General features: G+C 40.3%; 2 long non-coding RNA genes and 4 gene segments (V, D, J or C); 2 read left to right on the top strand and 4 right to left on the bottom strand.

The window, feature by feature from the left end:
• Window positions 1-3,350: 3,350 nt before the first annotated feature.
• Window positions 3,351-3,954, bottom strand: LOC124391955. The segment is given in 2 exon segments: window positions 3,351-3,779; window positions 3,891-3,954. Coding segments are annotated over 2 exon segments (381 nt in total).
• A 1,663-nt stretch (window positions 3,955-5,617) lies between these two features.
• LOC124391975 lies at window positions 5,618-7,640 on the top strand. Of its 2 annotated transcripts, XR_006927072.1 has the most exons (3): window positions 5,618-5,690; window positions 6,491-6,573; window positions 7,166-7,640. It is a non-coding gene; the product is annotated as an uncharacterized LOC124391975 (long non-coding RNA). The 2 variants fall into 2 exon arrangements; XR_006927071.1 differs by lacking the exon at window positions 5,618-5,690 and having other exon boundaries at window positions 6,435-6,573.
• A 10,286-nt stretch (window positions 7,641-17,926) lies between these two features.
• LOC124391954 lies at window positions 17,927-18,561 on the bottom strand. The segment is given in 2 exon segments: window positions 17,927-18,369; window positions 18,482-18,561. Coding segments are annotated over 2 exon segments (381 nt in total).
• Window positions 18,562-19,057: 496 nt separating this feature from the next.
• Window positions 19,058-20,336, top strand: LOC124391961. The segment is given in 2 exon segments: window positions 19,058-19,150; window positions 19,739-20,336. Coding segments are annotated over 2 exon segments (330 nt in total).
• Window positions 20,337-21,288: 952 nt separating this feature from the next.
• LOC124391976 lies at window positions 21,289-22,158 on the bottom strand. The gene is made up of 2 exons (XR_006927073.1): window positions 21,921-22,158; window positions 21,289-21,690 (listed from the first exon to the last, which is right to left on the bottom strand). It is a non-coding gene; the product is annotated as an uncharacterized LOC124391976 (long non-coding RNA).
• Window positions 22,159-22,331: 173 nt separating this feature from the next.
• LOC124391953 lies at window positions 22,332-22,924 on the bottom strand. The segment is given in 2 exon segments: window positions 22,332-22,764; window positions 22,876-22,924. Coding segments are annotated over 2 exon segments (384 nt in total).
• Window positions 22,925-24,425: the final 1,501 nt, after the last annotated feature.

Genomic DNA, 24,425 nt, shown 5'->3' with positions numbered 1-24,425 from the left:
TGTGTGTATCACTGCAATGTCCTGCTCTAAATTATTAATAAAAGCCTTTGCATAAGAAAATATAATTGTTCTACATTATAGATGATGCACTTCATACACAAATCACCACTGCATCTGTCTCAGTATCTGTTTACCTGATTATTCATGATAAAAACTCCTGATGGCCCCCATGTCCTTAGTGCACAATTTACCCCTAAATATACATCATATTTCGGTTTATTGCTATAATCCCAGTGTATAGGTATTTACTTTTAAAAGCAATTAACTGATATTATTTTACCCTGAACACATGCTTTCATACAAATTCATTATGTTCCCAATCAGAGAGAATATTACTTCTGCATTAGCAACATCAACAACAATAAGAAGAACAAATGTAGAGCAATAGGTTTTAAAGTCATTCTCTCATTGGGAATCATTGGGTTTATAACTTTTATATTTAATGCATTTTGAATGGTCTGATGCAATAAGTAATTAAGGGAAACAAAATATGCTTGAGTGAGAATGAAGATGTACTTTTTTTTAAATATATAAAATGTGCAAATTTTCACTCAAACTTTTATCAGGGAGGATATCTGTGTTCTAATACTGTACTAAAATAACTAATTACAATAGTAACAAAAATATTGTGCCAAAGATACAAACATAACTCCAAAATGAGAATGGTTAGTAGAGTCCTCTGCTGCTGTGATCAAAATCTCCAGATTTAGCAGGCCTCAGTGTCACTGACCAACACCAGCACAAACTACAACATATAATAATAATAATAATAATAATAATAATAATAATAATAATAATAATAATAACCTTTATTTTGTATAGCGCCTTTAAAAGGAGTTTCTCAAAGCGCTTGACATAACAGATACAATTTAAAGATACACATAATAATACAAACAATAAAACTAACTATACAAAAAACAAAAACTCAATAAATAACAGACAAAGAAGTCACCTAAAAGCTACCCTAAAAAAGTACGTTTTAAGATGGGATTTAAAAACACCCAGGGATTCTGCATTCCTGATCTCTGAGGGCAGGGAATTCCACAGTTTAGGAGCCAAAGAAGAAAAAGCCCGATCACCCACAGTTTTTAGCCGTGTTTTTTGGGCAGTGAGAAGACCAGCTTCAGAGGACCGTAGAGCACGTGAAGGTGTGTAGGGGTTTAACAGCTCACATAAATATTGAGGGGCCAGATTATTCAAGGCCTTATAGGTGAGCATGAGAATTTTAAACTCAATACGAAAACTAACTGGAAGCCAGTGCAATTTTTCCAGGATAGGTGTGATGTGTTCCCTTGCACTGGTCCCAGTCAGAATTCTAGCAGCAGAATTTTGTACCAACTGTAATTTACTTAGGGAAGCTTTAGGAACTCCAGCCAGCAAAGCATTACAGTAGTCTAAACGTGAAAATACAAATGTGTTGATCAATTTTTCAGCAACAGAGAAAGTCAGCATGGGATGTAATTTGCCAATGTTTCTGAGATGAAAAAATGATGCTTTGACAGTGCTACGAACATGATGGTCAAATGTTAAATTGGTGTCAAATATCACCCCTAGATTTTTTTGTTTAGTTTGGAATTGTAAAGCAGAGCCATCCAAACTTAAAGTTACAGACTCTGCTTTACACAACTGATGAGGTGAACCAATAAGCATCACTTCGGTCTTGTCACTGTTCAGACAAAGATAATTTTCTGACATCCATTTCTTAATCTCAGTAAAACATTGAGAGAGAAAAGACACAGGCATATTGACATCAGGTTTAGAATGAATATAGATCTAAGTGTCATCGGCATAAAAGTGATAGTTAAGACCAAGTGATCTTAAAAGCTGGCCAAATGGATAAATATAAATACTAAAAAGTAATGGGCCCAAAACCGATCCCTGAGGAACACCAGATTGCACCACACCAACCTTAGACTTGCAATCACCCATCACAACAAACTGCTTACGGTCAGAAAGGTAGGACTTAAACCACTCTAATGCAGATTCAGAAACCCCAAAAATAGTCTCTAAGCGGTTAATCAAAATTGCGTGATCTATAGTATCAAAAGCGGCACTAAGATCCAGAAGAATCAGTATAGATAGACGGCCGGAATCAGAAGCCATTAATAAATCATTAGTGACCTTAACTAACGCCGTTTCAGTGCTGTGGAGTTTACGGAAGCCAGACTGAAGTGGCTCAAAAAGATCATTAGTAGAGAGATGCAAAAGTAGCTGAGAAGCCACTGTTTGTTCTAAAATTTTGGCGAGGAATGGAAGATTAGAGATGGGACGAAAATTGTTCGGATTATCAAAGTTCATGTTGTTAGTTTTTGGTACTGGGGTGACAGCAGCAGTTTTAAATGCTGATGGTACAACACCGGTATACAGAGTGTTATTGATAATTCTCAAAACAACAGGAGAGAGGGAATCAAAACAAGATTTAAAAAGACAAGATGGTATCGGATCAACTCTGGAAGTTGAGGCTTTCAATTTTGAAACCATGTTGCATAATGACTGGGAGTCATGAACAGCAAAGTTAGAGAGACAAATACCAGAGAATGCAGACACACTTAAGGATGAGGGAGCAGTGTTAACAATGTGATTACGTATATTTACTATTTTGGTGCTAAAAAACTCCAAGAACATATTACATAGGTGAGTTGAAGCTGGAACATTAGAGAGGCTGTGATATGAGGTGATCAGACTGCAGAGAACAGCAGCACAAAGCTAAACAGAGAGCTGAAGGACTGGAGCAGAGAAACCTCCAGCATCAACAGAAGCAATGGAGCACACACAAACATCCTAAGCCTACAGACTAAAGGCACTGTCTCTGACCTATGCCAAACAGACATGAATCAGGCCCTGAAACACCAAAACTACAAAGTCCACCACTAAGGTACAGGACTGTTGGAGCTCCACTGCAACCAGCAGGAAATGAACTGATTCATGTGAACTAATTCTGTAACCAAGGCTGAAATTCATGGTCAATATATGGGAGGTGTTATGTCAAGGCTTCTCCTCTAAACAGACCAAATTTAGCTAAGAGTCAAACACATTTATATGTAGTTTTTTTGTGTGTTTTGTTTATTTTTATGTTTTTTTCTCATGTCTCTGCTAAGAAAACTTTATAGTGTACAAAATGCTATATGCTTAAAACATTATAAAACTCGATAATGCTCTGTAGTAAATACTCACAGCTGATCCTAATGAACTCATTAGTTGTGTCTCATCAGGAAAACAAACTGGCTACATTTAAATTGTGTTCTGGGCCTAAAATGTTCTGAAGACCAACAGATTAAACACACAGAGACAAATCACAGTAACAGACCCAAGATTTGTGTCTGTTAAATAGGAATTTGTGTGTTTGTGTGTATCACATCCTCTAACTCAGCACCTGCAGTCGCTCCCAGCTGCAGCAGTGCAGTTTCTCTACTATCTGACTGAGGGAGGTTTTTGTACGACTCTATATCACTGTGTGAACCAGTAGCCAGTGATTTCATGGCGACTCTGACAGTAATAATCTCCTGTATCTTCAGTCTGGACTCCACTGATGGTCAGAGTGAAATCAGATCCAGATCCACTGCCACTGAAACGAGCTGGAACACCAGACTGTAATTCATTTGCTTTTTTAATCAGAAGTTTAGGAGCTTCTCCAGGTTTCTGCTGATACCAAGCTAAAGGTTGAAAACTCCAGCCTTGATAGACCTGGGGATTAGTTTTACAGTTGATGGTGACTGTTTCTCCTGGAAGAACAGATTTCACTGCAGGAGTCTGAGTTACTGTTGCTTGACCTCTGCATTCTGTAAAAATACACAATAATGCAGCATGAAACTGAAATATTAGAACAGAAACAATACGTGTATTTGTATGAACACATCATTGTAGAGATAAAATATAAAGCAGTGTCTGACCTTGAGTCCAGAGGATCAGTGTCCAGATGAAGACGGGGATCAAAGTCATGGTAGCTGTGGGTGAAGTTTCTGTAGCAGCAGCTCTCAGTCATGAAGTGTGAAAGTCACAGCGCTATAAACACTCCCAGAGCACTGAAGCATGTGCTGCCAATGCAAAGTGTCCTCTAAGTATGGAAACATCTTTACCACATCCCCCCAATCTTACTGTCATTCTCACAATCAGTCACAATGGAAGATTTATTTAAAATCATCTTCTGTAAAAATATCAAGCTTGAACTTCTTTAAAGCCTGAAGTTCAGGCTTTAACTTTAATTCCATCAGGATTCAGACTGGCTACAGAGGAGATTTCAAGGAGACCAGCATTATAACATTATTATTTACTATCTTTATGTGAACAGTTTTGTGTGATGGAGTGTGTGTAGTGTGGTGTGATGGAATGTGTACAGTGGTGTGATAGAGTGTGTGTAGTGCGGTGTGATGAAGTGTGTGTAGTGTGGTGTGATGGAGTGTGTAGTGTGGTGAGATGGAGTGTGTGTAGTGTGGTGTGATGGAGTGTGTGCAGTGTGGTGTGATGGAGTGTGAAGTGTTGTGATGGAGTGTGTACAGTGTGGTGTGATGGAGTGTGTAGTGTGGTGTGATGGAGTGTGTAATGTGGTGTGATGGAGTGTGTAGTGTTGTGATGGAGTGTGTAGTGTGGTGAAATGAAGTGTCTGTGGTGTGGTGTGATGGAGTGTGTAGTGTGGTGTGATGGAGTGTGTAATGTGGTGTGATGGAGTGTGTGCAGTGTGGTGTGATGGAGTGTGAAGTGTTGTGATGGAGTGTGTACAGTGTGGTGTGATGGAGTGTGTACTGTGGTGAAATGAAGTGTGTGTGGTGTGGTGTGATGGAGTGTGTGTGTGGTGTGATGGAGTGTGTAATGTGGTGTGATGGAGTGTGTGCAGTGTGGTGTGATGGCGTGTGAAGTGTTGTGATGGAGTGTGTACAGTGTGGTGTGATGGAGTGTGTAGTGTTGTGATGGAGTGTAGTGTGGTGTGATGAGTGTGTACAGTGTGGTGTGATAGTGTGTAGTGTTGTGATGGAGTGTGTACAGTGTGGTGTGATGGAGTGTAGTGTGGTGAAATGAAGTGTGTGTAGTGTGGTGTGATTGTGTAGTGTGGTGTGATGGAGTGTGTAGTGTGGTTTGATGGAGTGTTTAGTGGGTGTGATGGATTGTGTGTAGTGTGGTTTGATGGAGTCTGTAGTGTGGTGTGATGGAGTGTGTGGTGTGGTGTAATGGAGTGTGTAGTGTGTAGTGTGATGGAGTGTGTAATAATATTCCACTATTCTTAATGTTTAAACTGATTTCAGGCAAACAGCCTCTAACTCTGTAAATGTTGTTTTCTACTTAATCATTTCATCATGTTATTAGAAATATGTAGAATGGTATCACTCTGATATCACAAACTTTACTGCTCACATTGGGTGCATTTATTAGAAATCTGTCTGTTTGTACGGGAAACTCTAGAAATGTAGGCTGTATAGTGAACATGGTTTTTTAATTGATGTCGAAATAATCACAACAAATGTAATGATGAGTGGGAAAGTGATTTGACAGTAATATTCTGCTGCATCTTCAGACTGAACTCCAGAAATTTTTAGGTAACATTCTCTTACATTGGATTTAACGCCACTGAAACCTTCTGGAACCCCAGTGCGCTGGTAAACATCATAATAGATCAGGAGCTCAGGAGCTTTTCCAGGTTTCGCAGGTGCCACTGACTATCAGAAGAAACATCCTGACTGGATCTAAAGGTGTAACAGGTGAGTCAAGACAATTTCCTCAAAGGACTATAAAGAAAACTAAGCAATATTTAAATATTTGATACAAATGTAGTAATGAGTGTGAGAGTAATTTGATGATTTGTATGAAAAATAAATGAGTCTCATGGTGAGTGAGGTGTCCCAGTGTTCCCAGAAGACTAAAGGCACTGTCCATGACCCACACCAAACAGACATTAATCAGACCCTGAAACACCAAAACCTAGAAAGTTCACCACTAAGGTACAGGACTGTTGGAGCTCCACTGCACCCAGCAGGAAATGAACTGATTGATGTGAACTGATTTTGTAACCAAGGCTGAAATTTTATTGCCAGTGTATAAGATGTGTCATGTCAAGAATCTTCTCTGAACAGACCAAACATCTTCAAGATTCAAACCTATTTTTATACATTTTATGTTATATTTAAGTGTCTGCTAAGAAAATATTCTAGCGTACCTAATGCCATATGCTTGTAACATTCCAAAAAATGATGAAGCTCCTAATAATTTATTTGTTTCTGACCAGGAATTGTTATATTGAAGGTTATATTGAATTTGTGTTCTGGGTCTCAAAAGTTTTAAAGAACAAAATATTAAACGCATAAATCCCAGTAACAGAGCCAAGTCTTACTGTCTTTATGTATAATGTTTATTGTGTTACTGACTGTAGACATTTGGTGTTATTTCTCCTCCTGTCTTTTTCAGTGTATAATATACTGTGCTCCAGATTGATGTGTGTGTGTGTGTGTGTGTGTGTGTGTGTGTGTGTGTGTGTGTGTGTGTGTGTGTGTGTTCACTGTAGTGTAACAGAGGTTTTTGTACGACGGTTTCATTAGAATGTATCACTGTGGTGGACTTTTGGTGGAGGAACAAAACTCAGCATCAGTAAGTCACTTTTACTTCTAAAATTCTTCATTTTATACAAAAATATGTACATAATGAAATAATTACATATTACATAATTCTTTATTAATTAGTTTAAAATAATTCCACTTTAATTATAATTTGTGTAGTTTACAGTAATAAGTTGGGAGTAACTCTAAACTTTCTGTAGTAAAATGAATAAGAAACGTGTGAATGTAAATGAATGAACATGTAATATATCTCCAGTGTGTTTGTGTTGGTGAGTGGAAACCTGCTCACTGGTTCATATCTGCAGTATTGTGTACATTATTCTGAAGTCTCTGTTATAATGGAAAATCCAGATGAATGCTGCTGTGAGTTTGTGTTAAATAGTGAACATTTCTGTTATGAGATCCATTTCTTACTATCACACAGGGAGCACTTTCTATGACACATCAGTAAGAAGTGACTAAAACAGAATAAAGCTGATGGAAGTCTGAGTCGCTCCACAATATAACGAGTAGCTCGTAAATGTTCTCCTGCTGATTAAATCTACGTGACTGCAGTGATGTGAAGAAGCAGTAATGAGAAAATGATGTCTAAATGTGTAAATGTGTCTGTTTTGTGTTTTCAGAGGGTCCCACTGTGAAGCCCTCCGTGTCTCTCCTCTATCCATCGTCTCTGCAGCTCTCTGAGGGACCGGCCTCACTGCTCTGCCTGCTGTCTGCCTACTCTCCACAGGGGGCGACAGTGAGCTGGACAGTGGATGGCTCAGTGGTGAATGAAGGGGTTCTAACCAGCCCTGAAGAACAGAAGAAGGACGGTTACACACGCAGCAGCACCCTGACCCTCAGCAAAGCACTCTGGGAAAAGAGGGAGGAGTTTGTCTGTACTGTCTTCCATGACAGTGTCAATCATCCGATCATTTTCAGAAAGAGCCAGTGTGAAGACTAACAGCTCCAAATAGAATTAAACACTGAGCTGCTCACACATCCATCTACAATAGAGTTTCAATTCTACACAATGCTGATATTCCTGTCTTTACTCTCTTTACTGTCCTGTTGCTCTTCCTGTAGTTTTGCTCTGCTGAAATAAAGCTTCATTTTGGACATTGTGTTTTATTAGAGTTAGTAGTGTAGCGACTGGGGGATAAGAGGGACAAACTTATAATACAGATAAATTGAGTATATAGTTGGAAGCACAGTCTGCCGCATTCTCCACCATTATATGTACAATTTAGCTCATAAGAAAGGGAATATTTATAAGTAATTATAACGGGTTATAGTTACTCCTAAATATTTCAATTAAATTGAATTGACGGCAATGGAATTAACATTACACTTATTTGTCTGTTCGTCCGCCAAACAGACAGTATAATTTTATGTTAATTCTATAAAAGAGGTATCTCCCTGGCCAAGAAAGACGTAACCCCCTTTTACTTTATACTGTAAATTACATTAAAAGAGCATGTAGTTCAGACCGGATGTAGCAGGTACTTTGCATTTGCGAACGTACTCAGGAGACAATCACTTGTGAAAAATACGGCGTTTAATGAATGAGACAAACACAACATAAAACTAACTACACAAACAAACAAACAAAAAGAAATAAAGAAAAATTTAAATTTAAATAAAAGAAAAGAAAGTTGAAATTAGGAAAGGAGGAAGATAAAGGAAAGGAATAAGTAGAAAAAACGAAAGGAAAGGAGGAAAGGGCAGCTTACTTCACATTAATCACATCCTAACTGAGAAATCGTCACGGAAATTTAAATTCGCCTTAATATTAAGGGGCTCAAACGTAACACGCATCTAAATTAGTTGGTAAACCGGTTACTTCCATTGACTTGTTGCACAAAAGTCCGGATGCGGTAGACAAAAGGATCTTGGACGAGTCGGTTAGGATGGAGTCAGATGTTCTCCCAGCTTCTCCTGAAGATCAGAGCAGTTGGTGTTTTTGAAGATAAAGCTTGCTGGAAGATTTTAAAAGAGATTTGAGATCTCGTCCCGAAAAGACGCTGCTGAGCTGTTCGAAGCGTCCGACTCTCCAGGCCATCGGGCCCCCGGGCCTTTCCGGTCGAGCCGAGTGAGCGAGTTGCTTCCTTGACTGAACTCTGACTGGATACGACTGCACCCTGACTGGACAATGATTAGTTGGGTTCAAGATGTTTTAAAGGTCATCCTTGGGGGGATGGCCAATGCTATGGCCTGAAATTTTGGAGGGAAAAACTTCCTTTGTTCATGCATCTGTGGACATGGTTTCCGGGCTATACTTGCTTTTGGAGGACTTTAAAGTTTTATTCAAAGTGAATTAAGACAGTATGGTACATTTCATGATAAAATGCACCATTGTTTGAAAAATAAAGAAACAGATAATTTTGCGGTCATTTGGATACTAAACATGAAAAGGGAATGACAGTATAAGGCAGAGGTACATTAACTTACAGAGATCAGTAATTAACTGATGTTAATACAATGTTGTATTCTGATAATTAAAATGCACCGTTGTCAGGAAAGTAAAGAACAGATAATTCTAAGTCAATCAAGCCTTAAGAAGAGAAAAGACAACATTTAACACAGAGTTACATTTTAAGGTTTAAATATTATTGATGTAGAGTTAAACACTTGCTTTATTTATAGTAGAAGATACAAACAAGATGTATGTTTGTATCATGTGAAGTGGGACATTCTATTTATTATTTAATTAATAAAAGAATGCTCCCTTTTGGTGTGTGTGTCTGCATGTGTGTGTGTGTGTGTCACAAACAGACGTACTGGGGCCGAGTTCCGAGAGTAAATTGTTTTATGGTCTGAGGGTCGCTGTGAATTCAACCAGAGAGGCCAGGGGGGTTATTTGGTTTTCGGGGTGTGTGTGTGTGTGTGTGTCTGTGTGTGTGGTATAGAGACTGGCTTGTGTTATCAGTCTTCCGGGGGTTTGGGGGTATCACACTGTGGTATACAAGCTCTCAATAAAAGTGTAAGCCGTGGTGCTCATCCTTTGATTGAAAAGCAGATGTCAAGGGTTAAAAGGAAATTCCTGAGACATGAAGTCTAAATGACACGTGCCAGACGCTACATATCCCCCTTTTGGATGTTGAAGTTTCTGATGAAGGGACACTTCCTCATCCATCAATTAGGAACGTCGGCTGGTAGGTGGGTCATGGCGGCTTAATGGTGTTCGCTTCTAGTTTCTCTCAGCCCTTGGTTTCTCAGGCTGAGGGTTGAGCTTAGTGAAGTTTAACATTGTCTCTGACTGAATCCTACATCCCTGATGGTTTTGCTTAAAGGTGCGGAGAAGAGTAGCAGTGCACCTGTTCATTGACCCTTGCCATCCATTGATTCTTTCCAACAGGAATGGGGTAAGGCCAAAATTCAGTGCATACCCGATAACTGTGGAGATGAAAAGCACTGTGTAGATGGTGGTCCAGGATCGGGTAACAGGGAAGTTGGTTGGTATCAGCAGTTGAGACAGTGCTTGGAGGGCTGATTGAAGTGATGTCGATTGTTTACAGAGCACCCCCCACCGCCCCCCTTTTCTCAATTCTCAGTTCTAATTCAGGATCCAGGGTGGGATGGTGACCGGAAGGAGTGGTTCTTTGTGAATTCTCCCACCCTGAAGGCATCCTGAGTAGGGGTTCTTACCCCCCCTTTCGGATCTGAGAATACGGGGGCTAACGGGCCTTATTCGGCTGGGAAATTCTGTGGTGTGCTTTCCCTTAGTTTAGTCTCTGCTTTCAGTAACAGAGTATCAGTTCCTTGGAGTTTCTCACCGAGCTCCTTTCTGGTGTCCCTTTTTCGCAGCTCTCCGTGTGCGGTTTCTACGCGGAGATTAGTCAGGGCCTTTGTAGTTTGTCCTTTTCCTCCTGCAGCTCTGGGTCTTTCTCATCTGCCGTACTGCACTGTTTTTGCGTCTCTGCCATTAGCGGGTCCAGCTGACCGTGAGCACATGCTGGGTTCTTCTGAGCCTCCTCAACATGGATCCTCTGTGCTGATGATTCCTGTTCCAGGCTGGAGATGCTTGCTTCATCACCTTTGCAGCACTTGAGTTCTCGCCAAGCCGTTCTGGGCTCCGGTTCTGCAGGTCACTAGTAGCCTTGGGCAGAAGTTTACCAGTCATGGCGTTTAACCAGGTCTCTAGTTGATCCCAGTGGGCATCAGGACTGGATGGTCAGGACATACTGGTTCGCTGGCGAAGAGACAAAGACAGCACAAAAGGCCAATGCAAGTTCTTACGACATTAGTTAGCTGCGCTAATAGGCAATTATATATTCAATGCCCAGTCTGACCTGATGGGTTCAGACAACTATCGGAGGATAGATCAGGTTGGCGGCATGATTACTTAATCAAACACCTAGAGATTTGGATACCTTAAGGTTGCTAAGTTTCTGTGATGAGTCTCAAGTTAAGACTTTATTTCACACCAAAACTAAATAGAATCAGAATAAACAGATCAAACTCACAACACAAAAGTGATAGAGCAGGACGAGGCCTGTAACTGCTATTACGGGTTAGGACAGATCATTTACAGAAAAAGGAAGCTGTGTTGGTGTTAGTTTGAGTTTTTTTTTTTTTTATCTTGCTTGGATGGCGGCAGCAGGCTAAGAATGCATTGAAGGTTGAGGAAAACCTAATGCTCTTTGGGGTTTTGCCTGAGGTTGACAATGCATAGAGACTGGATTTGTAGTACTCAGGGCATAGATGTCTAAACCCAGTCTCAGTCGGTGCCAGGGAAACAGCTGGATGGGTGGCTTCGCTCGTGGTGATGCACAGTGGGGGCAACCTTCCTTCCCTGACCCGGTAAAAGGGGAAGTGCTACATAATGATAATAATGATAAAAACAAATAAAGGTAAATAACAAAACACCAAAATGAAATTTCAGTAAAAATGTTCCTAATAATAGTAATAAAACAAAACAGAACAAAACAAAAACAAACAAAATTAATACTAATAATAAAAAGACGCAATAGAACTAAATAAAGAAAATACAAATACAAATAAGAATACGAAAACAATAATAAATGAAGATAAAAATTAAAAATTAAATAGAATTAAAGGGACAACAACAAAAATCAGGAGGTAGAGAGAGAGAGAGAGAGAGAGAGAGAGAGAGAGAGAGAGTCCACACACACACACTGAAGTTAGGGGTTAGGAGGGGATGGTTGCAAAAGTGCTAGACACTTAAACAGCCTGTCCCCTGGTGCTTCTCTGAAAGTGTTGTGCCCTAATTTACTTAGTGGTGGTGATTGATAAGGTTTGGTGTAGGACTATTATCGACCCTATGTATGATGTGATGCTGTCCCAAACAGATCTTAAGGTTTGGGTTATTAGGCAGGGTTCCCTTGCTGTACCTACAGATAGATACCTAAGATAAGGTTTTAAGAAGATGATTCGAGGAACATCGCTTAAATCAAACTTTATCAAAATGAGGGACGATTTCTTCATTCCAACAGATCCTTAGAGTTTGTGCCCTTAATGGCACAAAGTAGTGAGGCAGGATTTCTTCGCTGCTTTCACAAACAAAAACATGCAACAGTCTCTTTTCTGTTGTCATGTATCAATACAGACTCTTTAATAAATGATAAGAGGAACATCGTTTAAATCAATCTTTAACAAACTGAAGGAATATTCTTTTCGTTCCAACAATCGATTTTGATGATTACGGAAGGTGCGGTAAATAGGTTTATTCGTCTTTACCGAGCGATTTTGATATTATGACTGCAGTTTTCTTTAACTATGAACGCTGCTAGACACAAAACAAATAGGGGTCGTTAGAGTCTAGTCCAGGAGGCAGAGAGAGAGAGGGGGGGAGAGAGAGAGAGAGACAGAGAGATAAAGAGAGAGAGAGCCGACCTGGCTAAGGAGTTGTGGGTTAGAAGGGGGGTGGTGGTTGCAAAAGTGCTAGACACTTTTACAGCATGCCCCCTAATGTTTATTTGGAAGTGTGATTAACGTCTGGGTTAAGATTATTCTCAACCCTACGTGTCATGCAACCTTATTTCGACCGGTTTCAAATTAAGGAAGCAGGCTTTATTCGCTACCTCTATAGAATTTTAATAATGAGAGGAGGAAAAATTTTTTAAAGATATAATAAAATAAGTCTATAGTCAACAGGGTTCCTTCGATGTTGATATGCAAGATTAGGTCTTAAGAGTTAGCTGATAAGAGTTACACTACTCAAATCACAGTTTAACAACTGAGGGAAGGTTGTCCTTTCCACAAATTTTACAATTTGTGCCACTCAACGGCACACAGTGGGTGGGTCAGGTTTGCTTCGCTGCGCCCCAAAAATAAATAAATAAATAAAAGAACAGGGTTTCTTCGCTGTACTTATTCACCACTTGATCAAGGTTTTCGACTCCTTTTACATACCAATCAACAACTGGTCAGTAGTATCTTTATGATTGGGTCTGCGTTAGGCACGCATTGGTGTTTTGAAGATAAAGCTTGCTGGAAAATCTCAAAAGACACAGATCTGTGAGTGTGAGCTGTTGGTTAAATAGGCCATGTGTGTGTGTGTATCACATACTCCAACTCAGCACCTGCAGTCGCTCCCAGCTGCAGCAGTGCAGTTTCTCTACTATCTGACTGAGGGAGGTTTTTGTACGACTCTATATCACTGTGTGAACAGGTAGGTGCTACTGATATAATGGAAACTCTGACAGTAATAATCTCCTGCATCTTCAGTCTGGACTTCACTGATGGTCAGAGTGAAATCAGATCCAGATCCACTGCCACTGAAACGAGCTGGAAAACCCGACTGTAACTGATTCACAAATTTAATCAGGAATTTAGGAGCTTCTCCAGCTTTCTGCTGATACCAGTGTAAAAGTGTAAACCATGGATGTACACTGCACTGGACTGGTTTTACAGTTGATGGTGACTGTTTCCCCTGGAAGAACAGATTTCACTGCAGGAGTCTGAGTTACTGTTGCTTGACCTATGCATTCTGTAAAAATACACAATAATGCAGCATGAAACTGAAATATTAGAACAGAAACAATATGTGTATTTGTATGAACACATCATTGTAGAGACAAAATATGAAGCAGTGTCTGACCCTGAGTCCAGAGGATCAGTGTCCAAATGAAGACGGGGATCAAAGTCATGGGTGAAGTTTCTGTAGCAGCAGCTCTCAGTCATGAAGTGTGAAAGTCACAGCGCTATAAACACTCCCAGAGCACTGAAGCATGTGCTGCCAATGCAAAGTGTCCTCTAAGTATGGAAACATCTTTACCACATTCCCCCAATCTTACTGTCATTCTCACACTACTACACAGTTATTGTGTTGTAAACCTATTTTTAACCCAAAAGTTTAAAATTTCATATTTTTTCACTTAACTAAGAAACCTGGATTCCCGGCAGTTGAATGGTGAATTTTCCGGTAGTCTTCTACTATTTACACCAGTCTCTGATTACAATAAAGAAGTAACTTTTCAATATATCAGATATCCTCAAATCACAATATTTCTTTTTGGTAACTTCTTAAGTAGCAGTGACCTGGTAAGTTAATTAACTATTCCAATGAATGAAACACCAGAATACAAATGCGAATTAGTAAATTAACAACCCATATTTATTTTCTTATTCTAGAGTTTGCTGTTATTTTAGTTCTGTATGCAGTTTATATGAACCAACAACTCAGTCACATACACTAGTGTTTGTCATTGGGGCCCAGTTGGCGCACATTCCCAGTGTGAAGAGTTAATGACAAATCCTTTTAAGCACAAACTTGGAAAATAGATTTACTTACAACTCACGGTTGGCATAGTGATCAATTCCTCTCTGTGTGAAGAGTCAGGCCGATCCAAGCACAGTGTAACCATGCAATCTTTACAGCAGCCACAACACGTCCAGTCGCAAACAAAGTCCCAGGTCCAACTAGATCCCATCTGCAGTCACTGTCCACACACATTGTTTTTGTTATACCTGCTAGGCCTTCATTACACGGAATGGCGGAAATAATATCTTATAATCAGGCGGTGAAATCAAATAACGTTAAACCTTGAGAAAATCAAACAAGATAAACCGAATGCAGTTACGTTACACTTTGGGCCTTAATATTTCAACGAATATACTCAGTCTCCAAAGATGTTAACCTGTCAGGGATCCACCTGCCATGCCCCCCTTTTGTGGCTCTCATGCCTCCGCTCTCCCTGGAGCTCCAGGCTTAACCACGCACACCTGGGGCTCGTTGTCACTCATGCCTCCGCTCTCTCTGGAGCTTCAGGCTTAATCACGCACACCTGAGGCTCATCATCACTTCACCCCACTTCTACATAAGCTCCTCACTTTCACTCCCTCCCTTGTTCGTTATTGAATGTGTTAGATGTTACGTACTCCTGTATGGTTTCACTATTGCATGTAGTACTCTACGCTGTCCGTCCCATTTGGACTCTACTATCCGGTACCGGCTGCGCTTCTCCGCTAGCGCACCTCGGACTCTTTCAACCTAAGGACTGCCGTGTGTGTGAGTGTGTGAGTGTGCTCGTGTGTATCTCTCTCCCTCATCTTATCATTAAACCTGAGCGAACTGTATTCCGGCGTTCGCGTCCTGTTTCACTTGCACCCTGACAGAATAATGAACCCCCGAAAGGAAATATACGGACACAAAAAAACCAAAAAAAGGAAAAGGAAAATGATCGGATTACCGCTCGGAGGGAGGATTTGCTCCGCCGCGATAAAGCGGCCGCCAAGCTCCACCCCGGGGAAGACCCTGAAATCCGATGCCGTTTCATACGGATCATGCTCGGCAGCGCCACGCCCCTTGGGTGACGTCACGGGATTCCCGGCTCGCTTCTCCGGCAAAACGGCAAAGTGGGGCGGATTTTTACGGAGCATTGGTGGATATGTGAAGTCGAATTCAGCCTCCTACATGATGGAGGGAGCGAAGCTCACACTCCACATCTCTCTTCTGTCTGGGGAATCCCTCTCTCTAGCCAGCGAGTTGTGGAGTGCGACTGGAGGCGAGTTCGGCTTGTGCGCCTGGTTTATCCAGCTTCTCACAAGGGATCTAGGGATGGTCCGATGGGGATGACTCACCTAAGAGCTCCTTCGATGGCGGCGTCTCACCTAAGAGCTCCTCCGATGGCGACGTCTCGCCTCTGAGCTCCTCCGACGAAGACGTCTCAGTCCCAAGTCTCCCAAAAGGCGAAGCCACACCTCCTAGACCATCTGAAGTCGAAGTCACGCCTCAGCGTTTCTCTCCAAGCGACGTCTCGCCTCTGAGTTCCTATCCGGGTGACGTAACACCTCCAGGTCCCTCGGAGGATGACAAAGCACTCCCGAGTTCCTCTGAAGGCGTCGTCACGGCTCACAGCCCCGGAGAAGGTGTCACTGCGTTCCTCATCTTCGCCGTAGGCTTCACTCGGTCTCTGGACACCACCGGGGACCTGTTTCTGCTCCCAGTCTCCACCGAGTGCATCACTCATTCTCCGGTCTCCGCTACGGACGTAGCCCCGCTCCAGACCTCCCCAGTGGGCATCAATCCGGCCCTGATCACCGCAGAGGGTGTCACTTGGTCTCAGGTCTCTGCCGTGGAGGTTGCTCAGCCTCTGGACTCCTCTGCGGGCGCAGCTTGGTCCCTGCCCTACGCCGGAGTTGTCTCTCCACCTCCGGCCTCCGCTGAAGACATCTCTCTATGTCCAGTCTCTCACGTGCAGACATCCCTCCATCCCCGGTCTCCGCTACAGGCAGCTCTCCATCCCCAGTCGCCGCTGGAGCCGTTTCTCCTCCAGGCATCTGTGGGTTTGGGGCAGGGTTGTAATGTCAGGGATCCACAAGCCACACCCCCCTTTTGTGGCTCTCATGCCTCCGCTCTCCCTGGAGCTCCAAGCTTAACCACGCACACCTGGGGCTCGTGGTCACTCATGCCTCCGCTCTTTCTGGAGCTTCAGGCTTCAGGCTTAATCACGCACCCCTGAGGCTCATCATCACTCCACCCCGCTTCTACATAAGCTCCTCACTTTCACTCCCTCCCTTGTTCGTTATTGAATGTGTAGATGTTACGTACTGCTGTATGGTTTCACTATTGCATGCAGTACTTTACGCTGTCCATTCTATCCAGACTCTATTTTCCGGTAATGGCTATTTCACTCGCACCCTGACATAACCTCTGTTTTCTTTAGCACACACAGCCTGCATGCAGTCTCTTCTCGCCATCTGCGTTGCTCCTCTCTCTCCCGCATTGTAACTCTCGTCATTACATGACCTAAAGCCTTTAACCGTCTAACTTTAACAGTCATTGGCCAACAATAATACACTCACATTTAACACAATAATTCACTGGATAGAAAACAAATCCATATCTGGAGAGTTAAACAGTGCTGCATTTAATATTACATTTTGAAATAGAAATAAAATGAATAAATTGACATTAAACAACATTGAAAACAGAGCACATTTTTAAAGGTTCCTACAGTGTGATTTTTGTTTATCGTATCGGATGGAGATTTTCTGTAAAATGCTTTTAGGTGTAAAATGCAGAAAGAACTGAATGAGAGAGAAGCTGAAACCTCCACTTAGTAGTATGCATAAATGCTTGTATCAGGCTCCTTTATATGATATGATAATCGGTACCCATGCACACAATTAGGGGCCGGTGTGTAGGAGCCATTAGATAAAATATTATTTATAATTAATTCTTGCTTGAAATATTATAATGTTTTGTGTTGTTTGTCTTTGTCAAGGCAAAGTTATAATAGTGGGGCAAGTCAGGGGCGCTCTCTGTCATTTCTGTCATTTCTCTACACAGACACGTAAATAAAACAACCTGAATCTCAGTAAATATTTGTCTCACAGATGTGTCTACTCTTAAATAAACCACACCGAATATTCTCTTATTATATAATCACTATGAAAGTTAGAAGAGCTTCAGTTTCTCCAGTATCACCGTATTAACCGTCCGTGTGGAAACTATCATCCTCATCATTGCTTTAAAACATTTACATAAATATTTGTCTTCATGCTCCATGTTGTATATGGTTTCACTAATAATAAACATACGCTTGCGTATGATTAGAGTATTTAAAATTTGAAAAGTATTGATTTAAGGTAATTTAAAACAGATAAAAATGTGTGGTAATCGTGAGTTAACTTGTCAATTATGTGATTAATTACAATTAATATTTTAATCGATTGACAGCCCTAATATTAATGTGACATGAGGTCCAGTTACCAGCGTGACACTAAAACAGGTAGTACTAATGACTTATTTTTACTTAAGTACAACTCAGAGCCCAAACTCCTTTACTTTATTTTACTTTGGAGTGTGTGTAGTGTGGTGTGATGGAGTGTGTACAGTTTGGTGTGATGGAGTGTGTGTATAGTGTGGTATTATGGTTATTTAGAGATTTCTAATGTGAGGTGTGAGTTGGTGTGATGTGGTTCTTCTCCCCCACAGAGTGTCATTGTGTCGTATCACATCCTCCAACTCAGCACCTGCAGTCGCTCCCAGCTGCAGCAGTGCAGTTTCTCTACTATCTGACTGAGGGAGGTTTTTGTACGACTCTATATCACTGTGTGAACCAGTAGCCAGAGATGCTGTGGTAACTCTGACAGTAATAATCTCCTGCATCTTCAGTCTGGACTCCACTGATGGTCAGAGTGAAATCAGATCCAGATCCACTGCCCTTAAAACGAGCTGAAAAATCTGAATGTAGCACATCCCCAAATTTAATTAGGAGTTTAGGAGCTTCTCCAGGTTTCTGCTGATACCAGTGCAAGTAGTCACCATTTGAATCCTTGTACACTGCCTGACTGGTTTTACAGTTGATGGTGACTGTTTCTCCTGGAAGAACAGATTTCACTGCAGGAGTCTGAGTTAATGTTGCTTGACCTCTGCATTCTGTAAAAAATACACAATAATGCAGCATTAAACTGAAATATTAGAACAGAAACAATACGTGTATTTGTATGAACACATCATTGTAGAGATAAAATAACAAACAGTGTCTGACCTTGAGTCCAGAGGATCAGTGTCCAGATGAAGACGGGGATCAAAGTCATGGTAGCTGTGGGTGAAGTTTCTGTAGCAGCAGCTCTCAGTCATGAAGTGTGAAAGTCACAGCGCTATAAACACTCCCAGAGCACTGAAGCATGTGCTGCTAATGCAAAGTGTCCTCTAAGTATGGAAACATCTTTACAACATTCCCCCAATCTTACTGTCATTCTCACATTCAGTCACAATGAGATATTTCTTGGAAAATATAAAGAAGTTACAAGTGCATGTAGAGAAAAGACAGAAGTTTAGGCTCTCACTTTCATTCCAACAGGATTCAGACTGACAATAGAGGAGATTTTAAGGAGACCAAAATTATTAAACATTATTCAACATAACATTACTCTTTATTATTTCTATGTATCATGTAGTTTGTGTTACTGACTGTAGAGACAAATCTCATCACTAATCCACCATTTGGTGTTATTTCTCCTCCAGTCTTTTGCAGTGTGTACAGTACACTGTGATCAGAGTCAGAGAAGTGTGTGTGTGTGTGTGTGTGTGTGTGTGTGTCTGTGTGTGTGTATTTAGGTTCACTGTAGTGTAACAGAGGTTTTTGTACCGCGGTTTCATTAGAATGTATCACTGTGGTACACTTTTGGTGGCGGAACAAAACTCATTATGAAAAGTAAGTGCTCACTTTTACTAAAAGCTCATGGTTTCATTCGTTTTTTTCCATAATGTTAATATTGATTTAGTACAAAATAATAATGTAACATTCTTATAAAAATAGCTTTTCTATAAAATAGAGAAATGTGATGTGAAGAGGAGAGAGCTGCTTCTAAAAAGTCTCTGCTTTTGTGTAATTTTGTAAAATTCTGTAGGAGTTTTTTTTTTCAGATTCATGTGAAATGTTAACTTTTAATTTATTTTATTTTTTCTTTGATTTATCCAAATTCATCAAAGTGGAAATAAGTGCAAAAGTGTAACAGGAACAATGATGGTTTAGTGTTGATTTCACATTAATTCCAAGTCATAAATCATTATTTAGATCATTTATAAAATTTAACAAAGTTGACTTTACTGTGGTGTGATGATTATTGAAGCACAGTGTGTTTTTTCTAAACTTGTTCTGTTGATGATGTGCAGATAAATTACTGCATCTGTTCTATAGGCATTACACTGAAATATCAAATATCACCATGTTCAGTGTGAGAGAGTTCACATTATCATGACTATAATTGTGTTTGTGTTTTTGTGTCTGTTTTGTCTCCAGCTGGACCAATGGTGAAGCCCTCCGTGTCTCTGCTCCCTCCCTCCTCTCTGCAGCTCCCTGAGGATTCTGCCTCTCTGCTCTGCCTGCTCTCTGACTATTCTCCACAGGGGGCGCTGCCGAGCTGGACCGTGGATGGTGTAGAGGTGAACGCAGGTGTTCTGACCAGCACAGAAGATCAGAAGAACGGTGTCTACAGCCGCAGCAGCACCCTGACCCTCAGCAAAGAACGCTGGGAAGAGGCCGAGGTGTTCGGCTGTATCGTCTCTCACCACGACACCACTCAGATCACCTCGTTCCGAAAGAGTCGCTGTGAAGTCCACTAGAATTCAAGTGTACACTTTAACACATGCTTAGCAGTCTGAGGTGGTGTCAGTGGTATAGCTGTGCTGAAATAAAGCTTCAATCTGGAAATCATGTCTCCTTTTTCAGTAGTGAAGTGTCTTTGTTAGTGATTTGGAACTGCACCTTTACAGCAGGTCGAGTGCAGAGCTGTGTGTTGTGCTTGAGTGAGTTTGGATGAAGAACCAGAAACATCTGCTGAAAGTGTTTAACTGTTCTGGGAATCAGAGCTTTTCATGCAAATGTGTGTGTGTGTGTGTGTGTGTGTGTGTGTGTGTGTGTGTGTGTGTGTGTGTGTGTGTGTCACATTATTACAAATATTTCTCCTTCTGCTCAGAATTTGCATAAAACCCTCCATAAATCTCTGTTAATCCCATAATCCCTGAATTTAAGCAAAACATGAACCTTGATCAGAATGAAACATCTACTGCTTTTTTTAGTTTTGGATCTTTAACTTGTAATCATTATCCCTAATAAAAGTCAAGGCACTGATAGACACAGATACTGCACACAGATCCACACTCAAGTAGACACAGGGCAAAACAAGAGCTTTGTTACATTGATGGTATCTGCTGAGCAAAGAAGCAAATACAATCCAGTACATTTATAATGAAAAATAAGAACAAATAAATTAATAAAAAAATAAGACATAAAATATGCTAGGCTAAGGCTAATGGCATGAAAACCAAGTAACTCATCAACAATACTCACTTAATGAACTTAAACAATTTACAACTTAACAACTTAATACTTCAACAAAGATAAAGTAAAAAAGGCAGAACATAAATGATGATTAAAACTAAACTGGGGTGCAAATCAAAGCAGGAATTGGCACAGACAATAAAAAGACGAAATTTGACATGTGTGTGAGGGTGTACTCTAGTGACCTGGAGGGAAATTTTCCAATGTGGCCTGACAAATGTACACATTTCTATAGAAAACAATGAAAAAAACAACAACCAACTAACTGATTAAATAAATAAAACACGGAATGTACATAAACTATTCCCTAGGCTAAGAACTGTTCAAATTAAATTAGAAATTAGAAAAAGAAATACATGAATTTAAATATCCTGTAAGAGTCTTCCACTGTATTTGCAGAGCAAGTAATGGACTACACATAATCCTAATCCCAGTCACTTCTGGAGGTCCATATCACAGCATGTTAATGATGAGTCATTCATAAACGAGTCATTTATTTAGATTTTTTCTTTCATATGACTCATGACAAACGACTCGTCTCAGACAGTTATTTGTACAGTATGTGTTTGGCAGGTTTACACTGTCTGATGCCCAAAACAAAATTAATCTGACACACATTCATGTTTTCTTGGCCCACTACCTTTATACAGTAATCACAATCCAAGTTCATGCAATGTTCAAACCATACAAACACATTTACAGCTTTTAGCAGACCCCCAAATCCAGAGTTTTGTAAATCAGGTATAAGAACACTGAATATTTCTACACAGTGAGAGTGTGAAACTGAAGATGTTATAAATTGTTCAGTGTGAATGTTCTCAGTTGTGGGTGATTAGTAATCAGCTGAACATGAACATGACAGTGTGTGTTGTTGGGAAATGTAGTTTCTAGCAGCCATAATTGTAGGTCTTCTAAAACAGCAGAGGATTGACTGATAGTTATAAACAAGCAAAAATGCATGAACAACAGATATGCATTAGATATGCATCAGACAATATCAACCAATCAATTCATTTAAACTATAAGCATAGAATTTATGGGAATTATTGGTAGTTGTTTTGATTAGGGTTAGATTAGTGTTCATACCTTTACTTATAACATTTACATATAAAACTGAATAAAATCTAAATTGTTTTCTCACTAAAGGCTCGAGGCATCAGGTGAAGAAATCAATCAATATTAGAGACACGACTCCATGCTATATCTCACTTAATTCAATAAAGCAGCAGAAAGAAGGATGAACTGAAGGACAGGAAAACACAGGAAGTAGTAATGATCTCTCTCTCAATCATATTTACATTTAGAGCATTTAACAAACATCCTTACCAGAGTGACGTACAGAAATAGAATGCTTTGTCTTTATGAAAACACATACTCAGGGTCTAATAAAATAAAAAATGGAAAAATAAATTTGGATAAATCCCCAATAAAGATAGTATTTTATGTGTGTCTGCAGTGTGGTGTGATGGAGTGTGTAGTGTGGTGTAATTATTTCTAATGTGAGGTGTGAGTTAGTGTGATGTGGTTCTTCTCCTCCACAAAGTGTCATTGCGTATCACATCCTCCAACTCAGCACCTGCAGTCGCTCCCAGCTGCAGCAGTGCAGTTTCTCTACTATCTGACTGAGGGAGGTTTTTGTACGACTCTATATCACTGTGTGAACCAGTAGCCTGTGATGGAATGGTAACTCTGACAGTAATAATCTCCTGCATCTTCAGTCTGGACTCCACTGATGGTCAGAGAGAAATCAGTTCCAGATCCACTGCCACTGAAACGAGCTGGAAAACCCGACTGTAACTGATTCACATATTTAATCAAGAATTTAGGAGCTTCTCCAGCTTTCTGCTGATACCAGTGTAATATGTCGCCATATGAGCTATGGTGATACACTGCTGGACTGGTTTTACAGTTGATGGTGACTGTTTCTCCTGGAAGAACAGATTTCACTGCAGGAGTCTGAGTTACTGTTGCTTGACCTCTGCATTCTGTAAAAATACACAATAATGCAGCATGAAACTGAAATATTAGAACAGAAACAATACGTGTATTTGTATGAACACATCATTGTAGAGATAAAATATGAAGCAGTGTCTGACCTTGAGTCCAGAGGATCAGTGTCCAGATGAAGATGGGGATCAAAGTCATGGTAGCTGTGGGTGAAGTTTCTGTAGCAGCAGCTCTCAGTCATGAAGTGTGAAAGTCACAGCGCTATAAACACTCCCAGAGCACTGAAGCATGTGCTGCCAATGCAAAGTGTCCTCTAAATATGGAAACGTCTTTACCACATTCCCCCAATCTTACTGTCATTCTCACACTACTACACAGTTATTGTGTGAATTATGCTTCTGTGGTCAGATGGAGATTTTCTGAATTTAAGTTTTAAATGCAGAATGAAGTGACTGAGAAAAAGAAGTAGAAACTTTTACTGGATTCTGTTTGTACTGAATGTTAATGAGTTTCCGACTGTATTGGATTGATGGTGGAACCACCACCCATATTATATTATAATCATATTATACAGTTTACATGCTGTTTTAAACTTCTTAATTGCTGCTGTTGCTGTTTTTGTACAACACTGTGTTTATGTTCACAAATTACACAAGTTGAACACGATACACTTTATTTTCATTTTTATTTACATTTATGGCATTTGGCAGATGCCCTTATCCAGAAAGATTTACCCCGTGCCACCCCGAGTTGCTGCGCCTACACCCACTCCTGCATATTTCCCGTAAAGTAAAGCCAGTTTTGGAAAACGGAAAAGAAAATGATGGGAAAAGTAAATCCAGTTTGGAAAAAGGAAAAGAAAATGAAGAGTCTAAGCCTGATGATGGACAGTGTAAGCCGGTTGGAAGACGGAAAAGGAAATGATGGGAAAAAGTAAAGCCAGTCTGGAAAAAAGGAAAAGCAAATGGTGAGTAAAACCAGTTTGAAAATGGAAAAGAAAATGATGGGGAAAAGTAAAGCCAGTTTGGAAAAAGGAAAAACTGAATAACTTACCTGATGAGAGAGTTTGGAACAGCACTGAGTATGGGGGTGCCAATAGTTTTGAGCAGTGCTGTCTGGGGGTGCCAATAGTTTAAATTTCATGGCATGAGTGGCCATTATTAGAAAAATGATCTAAGAAAGTGGAATGTTCAATGAGCACTGAGTTTAGAGCAGCAGGCTTTTTACAGACACTGAACCTTTTTGTATCACTGTGGAACTAAACTGCCTGTGGGCCGTAAGTAACCTGTTTATTAATGACTGAAATAGAGTGTGTTCAGATTAATGACTGAAATGGAGTGTGTTCAGATTAATGACTGAAATGGGTGTGTTCAGATTAATGACTGAAATGGAGTGTGTTCAGATTAATGACTGAAATAGAGTGTGTTCAGATTAATGACTGAAATAGAGTGTGTTCAGATTAATGACTGAAATGGGTGTGTTCAGATTAATGACTGAAATGGAGTGTGTTTAGATTAATGACTGAAATAGAGTGTGTTCAGATTAATGACTGAAATAGAGTGTGTTCAGATTAATGACTGAAATGGGTGTGTTCAGATTAATGACTGAAATAGAGTGTGTTCAGATTAATGACTGAAATGGAGTGTGTTCAGATTAATGACTGAAATGGAGTGTGTTTAGATTAATGACTGAAATGGGA

The sequence above is a fragment of the Silurus meridionalis genome, chromosome 10, assembly GCF_014805685.1.
Source record: "Silurus meridionalis isolate SWU-2019-XX chromosome 10, ASM1480568v1, whole genome shotgun sequence".
Classification (NCBI taxonomy): Eukaryota; Metazoa; Chordata; class Actinopteri; order Siluriformes; family Siluridae; genus Silurus; species Silurus meridionalis.
This window is presented reverse-complemented; position numbering and strand designations above follow the sequence as displayed.